Source organism: Lutjanus erythropterus, chromosome 16 (genome assembly GCF_056507025.1).
Source record: "Lutjanus erythropterus isolate fLutEry1 chromosome 16, fLutEry1.hap2, whole genome shotgun sequence".
Taxonomy (NCBI): Eukaryota; Metazoa; Chordata; class Actinopteri; order Lutjaniformes; family Lutjanidae; genus Lutjanus; species Lutjanus erythropterus.
In genome coordinates, this window is record NC_139332.1 from 12,532,983 (window position 1) to 12,543,804 (window position 10,822).

General features: G+C 40.0%; 1 protein-coding gene across 1 annotated transcript; it reads left to right on the top strand.

Moving 5' to 3' along the window:
* Positions 1–426: 426 nt before the first annotated feature.
* Positions 427–9,174, top strand: zbtb8b (zinc finger and BTB domain containing 8B). The gene is made up of 5 exons (XM_084738565.1): positions 427–544; positions 1,358–1,550; positions 2,272–3,187; positions 5,610–5,788; positions 8,513–9,174. Exons 2-5 carry the CDS (start codon positions 1,377–1,379, stop codon positions 8,825–8,827), a joined length of 1,584 nt encoding a protein of 527 aa, XP_084594691.1. The 5' UTR covers positions 427–544; positions 1,358–1,376; the 3' UTR covers positions 8,828–9,174.
* The last annotated feature ends 1,648 nt before the right edge of the window (positions 9,175–10,822 follow it).

The following is a 10,822-nucleotide window of genomic DNA, read 5'->3' on the forward strand; positions in this document are numbered from 1 at the left end:
CCTATTAAATGAAAACTCCATGAATGAATTTCATAACACTGTATCATGAGACAGTATAAACAACTGTGAAAATGTGAAATCTGCAACTTACTTAAGACCAGAGGAAACATGTTGCTTGGGGTTACACTTGGGACTTTCCCATATTTTGCGATCTCACCACTAGATAATCCTGCTTTTTCTCAGAGTCCCATTGTCATATTATATTATATGTAGACCAAATTAAATCCAATTCAATAAGTCTGTCTGGCAGATTGAACTTGCAACCATTTGTCTTACGTTTTACCATCTGGGTTCACACATCAATTTCGACCATTTGCTATTGACGGATTTTACAAACATCAAGTTCACTAAACCTCCAGGACTCTCAGTGCATGTACTGTCGAGGCTGCACGGGCTACACCTCCGTCGCTCACCTATTGGTTAAATGAAAAACGTCACTGGTGCTGAAGGCGGAAGTTGGTGTCTAATGAGGACTCCGCCAGGCTAATGTATATCTTTTTGCTATGATAAAGGTTTTCTCACGTTCTGTCGCGTAATTATACAGGTGAGACAGATTTATATGCCCTTTTATCTCAGTATGTGTTAACATGCTTCGTAAAATAGGGTCGATGTTGTTAGTGTGCTTTTTTATCACCAACTAAGATTAGCTACTCGGCGCTAGCCACACAAGTTAGCTTGTAAGCAAACACAAAGAGTAGATGGGAACCCTTGATTTTTAGAAGCTCTCGCGAGACTGGGAGGTGATGGCTCTTCGTTGTGCACCTTGCACAACCTAATTATGTGTCATAATGTGACATCGCTATGGTTAAAATTTGAGTAGGTTTACGGACAGAAAACACTTGCATGGAGTTAGAGAAAAAATCATGTTGCGGTTGAAATACTCACTCTCGCGAGATGTTTCACTGCTCTGGGGTTCTCTTCTAGACAGGACCGCTATTTGATAGTTATCATCTCATTTTTTCCCTCTGACAATTTGGTTGTTAATATTTTGTTAATCCTTTTTGTTCTTAATGGTATTGAACATTGCCCAGCCGTAGTGAAAAATGAATGAGTGACTTTTATGTGATGACATAAAACATAAAATAATAACACTGCACTGCATTCATTACATACATTAAAAATCACCAAGGATGAAAACATAAAGAGGTATGAAGTACCACAAAACTGTGCACAACCCTAATGAGTATTAACTAATCAAGTTAACTAATTCTTTCCCGGTTAATAGTGTAATAATTACATTACATTACTTATACTGTCTGTCTGTGTAAACAAGATCATAAAGTGTGTAGATAATTTTAAAAGAAATGTTTGCCACTAGTGTGCCAATATAAATGATTGTCCTCTCTTTCTCCATCAGGGCTCACTGAGGTGTAGACATGGAAGTGCCTTGCTACCTGCCAAAGCTGCTGTTTGAGCTCAATGAGCAGCGGAAGAGGGACTTCTTCTGTGACTGCAGCATCCTTGTCGAAGGCCGTGTCTTCAAGGCTCATCGCAATGTGTTGTTCGCTGGGAGCGGCTATTTCCGGGCTCTACTGGTTCACTATCTGCAGGTGAGAATACCTGATATTAGTGCTTCATTGTGATTCTTTTTTCTAGGAGAGGTTGGGAAATGTTGGGCAACCATTCTTAGAAACATTTTGAATCAGCTAAGATAATGTATTTACCTTGAATGAATAAATAAACAGATTACTTCCCACGAAAGCAGTGAAAAAGAAGATAAGAAATAAATGACTTTGCATGAGTGGATAGTGGGAGTCAGGACCCTCTGTACCCTCTGTAAGTAAACTGGTTTGGTTTGTTAATGACAGTTGATTCTTTATTGTTTTTGTGAGCCATACATTTCTGAACTTGTCAAAATAGGAAAGCAGGACATTCAGTATGCTCCAAAGATATATAGTTTTTAAATTAATCAGAAATTACATATCTGTTAAAGGAATCATTTTGATTATTTATTATGGGGTTGTATGATGTTTATTCAAAGTCAGTTTATTACCCACAGTAGATGCTGGTTTGCACAGTCCCATTTTTGAGAGGCAGAGGCGGATACTACCACAGAAGCTTGATTTAAAACTATCCTTTAAAATCAAGCTAGACTATATTATTGCTCTGCTTCTCCTACTAAATCTTATTACTGTCAGAAACATTTGAGGCAAGCCAGATTCAAAAATAATGAAAAAGGAAAAGTGGATTTGGCTCACAATCTAGTTCTTTGAACAGTAAAATTTGTATTTTTGAGTAAAGTGAAGTCATCTTTCATATACCTTTTTTTAGGATAATGGGCAGCGCTACAGCACAGCATCATTGGACATTGTGACGGCCGATGCCTTCTCTATAATCCTGGACTTCCTTTACTCCGGCCGCTTGGCCCTGAACAGAAGCAATGTCATCGAGGTGATGTCAGCAGCCAGCTACCTGCAGATGACTGATCTGGTAAACTTCTGTAAGGGATACATCCGCTCATCTTTGGAAATATGCAACAAGGAGAAGGAGAAGAACACAGAGAAGGAGAGCCAGGCACAAGATGGAGGGATGGGTCCTGCAGACAGTGGCACTCCTGCTGTGACCATCTCTAGTGGTGCCGAAGCCGTGGAGCCTCATTCGCAGGTTGCAGAGGCAGATAGAGGGTCAGGTTTAGGTCCGGAGTCCGTGACCTCAGCTAGAACCCCTTTGTCCATTCCTGCCACCACAACTCCGGGCACCAGCAGGGACATGGACAGCGACTACCATTCCAGGGAGGAATTTGGATCTGGGAGTGAAGGACAGAAGGGACACATGGACCAGACAAACCTCTCATCCTCCTCATCGTCTGCTTTGACCCCAGAGTTAGTGAATCCTAAGATAGAGTATGATCCAGATGAGGAGCTGATGGAATCTCCTGACACCAAAGACTTGTCCTCATATCCTGGACCCCCTCTCCATAACCCTCACCACAGCAGGCTACTTCCCCCAAGTCCCTCTCCCTCCAATGAGCGCTCTCCTTTGGGATACAGCCCTTCCTTTAATGCCAGGCAGCTGGTGGAGATGCTGGCAAGAGGTGAAGGTCCCAGTCCTCTGGGGGACAGAGGGGGGCAGCGTTTTAACCAAGGACTAGGTAGCAGCACAGGAGGAGGCAGAATGGATGAAGGCTTAGGGTTTGTTGGATCATCTATCATGGAGATCCAGACTGATTGGCTTGGAGAGGACACAGGTAAATGGCAAGATCAATCTAAGCTCTTGTAAAAAGTCTATGGCGACACAAGTTTCTATTTTAGCTTAAAGGAAAAGTTTGGATTATTAAATGTGGGGTTGTATGAGGTACTCATCATTAGTCAGTGTTTGAGCTACGGTAGATACTGGTTGACTCAGTTTGGAGAAGCAGAGAATATAAAATATAAATATAAAATTCTGAATTTCTAAAAAAATAAAGTGATCATACAAGCAGAGTGTTTTCCATGGGGTTTGGTGCCATTAACGAATCATACAAACTATTGTCAGATGTCCCAAAACATGTTTTATTGATTCTTAATTGCAAAAGTCCTGATCAGTCTGGAATGTGTGGACTTAAATGCACAAGAAGCCTAATTCTCTTATACAATGATTCACTACATGTCATTACAGTCAGGTAGGCAAACTCATTAAAAATATTTAGAACATTGCATGTAATGGAATAGTGGCTATACAATGTGACAGAGACCACCAGATTTGGGTTTTAGCTTTGTTTGTGCCTCTTATTTATAAAAGATCAAAAATATGGGTGAATAATAATCTAATATTTATTCACTATGTTAATAGAAAATGATTCGACTAGAGGTAGCACCACTTAGTTTCAGGCATTTTCAGGGCTGGTTTGATGATCCCAAATATAAAGCCTGGTTGGCTAGATGTCAAATAAAGTTTGAAAAAGAAGGAGCCTGGAAATTCAAGGCAAGAAAAATATCACATTTTTGATGTGTCAGAACCCTGTGTACTGCACTGGAAAAGGTCAGCAACAATTTTGTTTTAGCTGGTTATCATCTCATTGTTTTTTTTGGTTTTTTTAGATGGACCTTCTTTAACTGTACATTATATATAGAATATTTTCACCACTTTAGTCTGCTGTCAGACAGCCTTATCTGATGGCAAACCAGCATGATATAAGCCAAATATCACTCTCTCCAAACCAACAAACTCTAAAGGAGAAATCAATAATTTTATCTCACAGAACAAAGGGGTTGCTGGTCTACTGCTGCCTCAGTCTGTTAGTTTGTTTGTGTTATTGTGTGACTTTGGTGTTTTAAAAGGTTTGGTTGGATTCACCAAAGTCGCACATTAACACAAACAAACTAACAGATCAAGGCAGCGGTAGACTAGCAACTGATTTCACCTATGGAGTTTGGTTGGTTTGGAGAGAGTGATATTTGGTTTATATAACAACAATTTCCTGTCAGAAAAGCCTGGCTGATGGTGAAATATAGCCTTGAATATATTCTAAATATAGCGTATGCTTAAACTGATATGTGGCTAAACTACCTTTTGTTACTGATCCTGTCGGCAGCAGTTCATTGCTTAGCTTCCATGTCGGTGCCCCTCCCTGCCCGTCCTAACTGGGGGCATGTTAACTGGCATCTACTGTAGGTAACACACTATCAATAAATGCCTCATACAATACCACATCAAATTATCTGAGCTATCCCTTTAAGGAAATGTCTTCAAACTAACACAGTGGTTAGGTCACAGGTCTCTTATTTGTTGTTTCCTCGCTCCTCGCTTGAACCAAAAGTTCTTTATGGTCGGCCATCTTGCAGACCATCCCAAGTCTATTGTTTCGGCTTGGAGGATCAAGGGTTGAGGATCAAGGATCAACTAGGCATCTTGGAGGAGCTATGAGCGAGGATACAGGAGAGCAGCCTTCACAGTCTTTTGACCGGTCAACACGCCCCTTTATTTACTGATTGGATGCTGCATCTGATCAGACTGATCTAAAACATCAGAACATGACTGGAGTTTCATATGTAATTTCTTTCCTGATTCACTGTCCACTTAAAAATGTGTTAATTGCAGGTCTGTGATGTTCAGATTTCAGTTCATCTGCAGATCTGATAGCCTGCTTCATAAAAATTGAGCATCCGATCAGGACTCAGTCACAGTATAAATACAGAATGATGGTTGGTCTGTTCTGTGCAGGTGTTTGTCAAAAAGGCTGCTGCTCTGACACTGATGAGAGCTGTGAGTCTTAATTAATATTAACAAGTGCACGTGTGTGTAGACACGAACTCCATCAGAAGTCTGTACAACTGTTAAAGCTGACTGATAGCTGATCCAGCTGTGATTGGCTGTCGCTGTCATCACAAATGGATGTTGCTTCATGTGACGCTTCACAGGAAGGGACATCTCATGTCTCTTAAAACACATTTCCTAGTGTCCTCTCTCCTTGCATCGTTTCCTTGTGTCTCTCCATGACCCTGCAGTGGGAGGAACTAAGACGCAAGAAAAGGACGCAAGTGAGGGACGCAGGGATGCAATTTAAGACACCTGGGACATAACCTACGTTGTATACAATACATTCTCAAGCAGAAGAGTAAGGCAGCACAGTTTGCAGGGCTGCCCTCTTGAGGTAAATCTGAACAGTTGGCCTCTTTCCCCCCCTGCAGGTGATGTTTTGGTAATGCCAGTGAAACTCCACAAGTGTCCGTTCTGCCCGTACACTGCCAAGCAGAAGGGAATCATGAAGAGACACATCCGTTGCCACACAGGAGAGAGGCCCTTCCCCTGTCCCATGTGTGGCAAGAGGTTCACAAGACAGGAGCACCTTCGCAGCCACGCCCTCAGTGTAAGAACACAGCAGTGTGACTGCAACATAATCAGCCAAGATTTGTAACTTTTGTACATCTAATCTGCTTTTTGACGTGTAGGCCTCCGATACAATACTTTTTCATACTTTCTTTTTACCACGTTTAAAACATATATTTTAATTATAGTATTGAAAGTAACAAAGCTATTAAAAAATAATTTAAGTGCTCATTCAAGACCTCAAAAAAAGTGTGCAAAAAAGTGTCTTTGGCAATGAGTGCTGAAATTATGGACAAATGCAAAACAAAAACAGTGGAGCAGTCAGTGGTAGTTCTTTTGTAAAATAAGATAAAAATAATACATTAATTAAACATGTAGTGTCACAGTCCAGATGGTATAAAGACATTTTTTAATTGCAATATTCGATATATTGTCACTAGGGCTGCACAAGTAATTGCAATACTGTTGACTATTGCTAGATATTGTCATGGCAGAACCAGAACCATATCACAATTGTTTGAAAAAGGAAAAATTACAGTGAAGTACTGTAGTGCTGCAGAAATGCAGATGTCAACAAATGTCACATCATCACGATTTTTTTTTTCAGTAGAAATGAAAATTGTAATGCATTCCCTCTAATCAAATATTAAACATGCAATTTCAGTTCATATCAAGGTTTGTAGTAGGCAACTGGACTTGATAGAGTTCTTGAAGATGTTTGCCTCTCATCCAAGAGGCTTCTTCAGTTCTGCCTGACTGGTTTGGGAGTTCAGGTATTAAACCTAATGGGGCCGTTAGCACCTATGGGGGCATGTGACTCATGTGCCCATCCCTCCATTGTGTGACTCTTGACTTTCACCTGGGGGGAGGTGTGAATGAGAGTCGTTAAGGACTCTGCTATCATGTGACTTGTTAGGGTCACATGGTTTCAGGTCGGTATCCAACTGCCTGGGGAGTGATCTTAAGACTGCATTGTAAGTGGCAGATAAATTGTGCCTTAGACCTCCTCCTCTGTTGAGAGATGGCCATTCCAGGTTAAAAAAAAATGGCCTCTTTCACTCCTCTCTCAAACCATCTGTCTTCCCTGGCCAAAATACGGACATTGTCATCCTAAAAGGAGTGTCCTGTAGCTTTCAGATGTAGATGGACTGCTGAGTCCTGACCTGAGGAACTGGCTCTCCTGTGTTGTGCCATGCGCCTATTCAGCAGTTGTTTTGTCTCTCAAATGTACAGGTCTGTGCACTCCTCACTACACTGGATGGCATAAACTACATTTTCTAGTTTGTGTCTGGGTGTTGTGTCCTTGGGGTGTTCTGTCCTACCCCAGGACCTTTCCCTGTGCCTGTAACCTTGATACGAATACCATGACCTGGATGAATGAGAATATTCACAGACATGCAATTTTGGTTAAAATAATTGCAATATGACTTTTTTCATGAAGCCCTATTCTTTTAAATTATGGATGGATCTAAGAATTCCTGCCATATGTTGGTAACCAGAAAAAAAAATCACTTGTTTCTTTTTCTTTAAATTGTAATATGGAATTTCCTAGTGGCAGTTACCTTGTTGCATTTTACAGATTAATTGTTGTGGGTGAAGTACCCGATTCTTAGATGCATCATGATATGGATGTGTAAGATTCTGAATCGATTTGCAAAAGGCAAAAAATGTTTGTTTAAATGTCAGTGAACAACATGGACAATCTGCAGTGTGCACAGGCGAGCGTTAAATCATGTTTTGATTTAATAGCTAAATAATTATCTTTGTGAGACGAATGTGAAGTACAATGTAAATACTTTCTACATCGTCCCTCAAAGATTAACGTAAAGGGAGTAGCAGATCCGCGATTAGCAGTAACAATCAAGACCAGCTGACCACGACACACACTGCAGCATTAAACAAACTAAAACCAACTCTGTAGCGATGAAGATCACTCTTTGCTCAGTCTGTTTCATATCAAAACCCCTTCACCTGCTCTGCGTCTTGGACAGTGATGGCTTTGAATTCATTAGTTAATGCTGTTCACTTTTTAAAATAAAAAGGCTACAGGCCTTTTAATTGGCAGTTACGTTTCATGTTGTATTTCAGTGGATTAAGGACACCGGTAAATGGTTTGGCACAGAGTATACTAGAACAAAAATTCAATCATTCAATTCATCAATCAAGAATTGATTCTGAACTGAATTGTGAGATACCCAAAAATTTGCATCCCTAGTTGTATTGCGGTTTTGTTAAAATGTGCGGAAATTTTCAAAAAGTAGCACTGAAATCATTTCACCAAGTTTTTTATTGAAAACCTATCAATAATTTTGAAATGGTAACATATCCATTGCAGTGTCACTGTTTTCATAGATGCAAAACAAACCCCATGCTGTGCCTGCGTCTGAGCCAGCATGGCTCTAATGATGATTAAATTTGAAATGGTAATACCAGTGGTCTGGAATTTTATCATAGTTTATTGTGAAACCTGTAATTGTTTCATCCCTAAGTCAATAATACATGGTTAAGATGTAATAGTTTGGACAAACCAGTTAAAGCCAGTAATTGCTAGCAGTTAGTTGTAAACAGCACTTAGCCTCCTTCCTCTTTAATTGAGTGCTGTTAGTGTTGTTAAATTCTGTTTGCTTGTGTTTTGTGTGCAGTGAAGGAAGTATAATGAGAGCAATAAATCGTTTGGCTCCTATATTGTTGTTATTCTCCTTTAATAATCTAAATGTTGGTGTTTTCTGTGCAGAATGATTGACTTTGTGTTGTCCGTCGACAGGTCCACAGGCACTACTGGCCAGTGTCGTGTAAGAGCTGCAGGAGAACCTTTACTGGATCCAGCGTTTCACCAGGACTCAGACGCTTCGGCATCTGCGACAGCTGCAACTGCGTGACCACCACGCACGACGACTCCGCCCCCGTTCACCCCGCCAGCCAACCAGAGCCCATGGAACGTGCAGACGGGGGCACGGATTGGTCTAGTTTTATGGACGACGTGGATGAGGTGGAGGTTGGCAGAGTGGAGGACTTGGTGGAGAAACAGATGCTTGAGAGGCAGCTGGTTGCCTGCTCTGATGTAGGTCACACACTGTGAATGTGTTGCCCTCTGAAGAAACCCGTTCCTTAAACCGTTCTACTGTTCTGGTTATCTGTGGCCATACTGTCATTGATGTTAAATTATTACTGTGAGACAATCTTATCTGTTGATTTTGATTGGTGGAGATATTTTGCTCCAGTGATTTGCCTGGCAGAAAATAGATTGTTTTTTTTTTTTCTTGGTTTGTTTGTTTTTAAAATCATAAATGTGGTCTATAATTTCTTGCACATGTCTTTGAACAGTTAATCAAATCCAAATTTCTCTGTATGTGCTCCAAGGTTATTATAGTTAACTAAAACGCTTTAATGAGCTGAAATAAAAATAAAAATGAGACTATAAAAAAACAATATTGGGTACTTACAAAACTAACTAAATTAAATTAAGAATATACAGGAAATTTTAGTCTTCCTTAATTTGGTTTGCCCACGCAGCCAGCATGAGGGGGCGTTGCTGCATATATTTATTGAGGACGCAGTGCAAGGAGACAGTTGTGTCTCCATTGACAACTGAATTGCCGCTATTTCTCTTTTTCTCTTTTGGATTAGGCAGACTAAATGCTACACTGGTTCCCCTCCCCTGGCTCTGTTTTTCTTAAAAATGATGGTTGAGAGTGTTAGCCAATCTTGTTGGTCACGATAATCCCGTCCTCAGCCCCTGATGTAAAGAGTTCTCGGCTCTCAACCAGCGAAGTCAGACCAGTTTTCACCGGCCAAGTTCAAGTTCTTAAGCTGTCAAAACTGGAAAAACTAGTTCAAAATTTAGCACCAGCCTTGAAGTGGCTTGGTTGAAAAGGGGGCTGTCTACATGACTGTGAGTCATTTGCCTTCACAAAGAGTTGTGTTTGCATTGTAATACCTATTCTGACCTTCTTAAATCCTGCCAGTACCCACTCTGGAAGCTAAACTGAATTAAAAACAAAAATGAAAGACTAAACAGAAAACAAAACTATGATAACTGCTGTGCTGCACATGTAGAGAATATGACTGTCAAAGTAGCAGTTATCTGGATTTTTCTACCTTTACTGACAAAATACCCTGTTCAATGTTTTGTTTTTTCCAAACAGATTCCTGTTCACAGACGAATTGTGGTTATAATGGGGCCATTGTGGGTGTTGTTGCAATAAATGTGTTGTGTAATTGTGGACATGTTCCCTCTTTATTACACTTTGTGTACTTATGTTTATGTGCTTTTCTACGTGTAGACACTTTCTATTCTGCTGATGTATATATATTCCCCACTGTCTGTCATGGGATTTGCATCAGGTGATCAGCCACCGTTACTGTGATACAAAAAGCGCCCTTTACAGCCCTCTGGTGTTTGAGGAACCTCCAGGAAAAAATGAATATTCATTGTTTAGAAATCTGTGCCACTATTCACTGAAATCACAGACTTTTGCCTCAGCTGGCTACCTTACAACATAAGTAGGTCAATTAAATGTTTGTTTTCTGGTCTTTTGTTTTTCTTTTTCTTTTTTGAATTGTACAAAATCAGTAAATATCGAGTCAAATGAAAGCGTGATGGATGTTATAGTATTATTTAGGCCATTTTTCTTATAGTACAGGCATTATATGACATGACTCCACACAAATTACAACAGAACCTCCTTCAGCTCTTCTAGTCTCATAAATATGTTATTTGTAACATCAAAAGTCTTAATAAATATAAGAAGAACAAAGTGTTAAAAAATACTGAAATTGGTGATACCTACATTTCCCATGGATGCTAATGTTTAAAAAATGAATTGTGAATATCTTCTTGTCTGCTGTCCACACAAAGGGGTCAGTGCTGTCCACAGTCACCCAGAAACTTGTCTTTTACATGAGACACAGATTTGGATGCAGTACAGTGAATGTGCAAAAGGAAATTCTTAACCCTTAGATGCATAAGTGTGTCAAAATGACTCAGTGGGTTTGTTTTCATGCATTGTTTTTGCAATGAAAACATTAGTTTCAATTTGGCAGTCATGAAAATTTTGAAAGTAATATGAAAGTG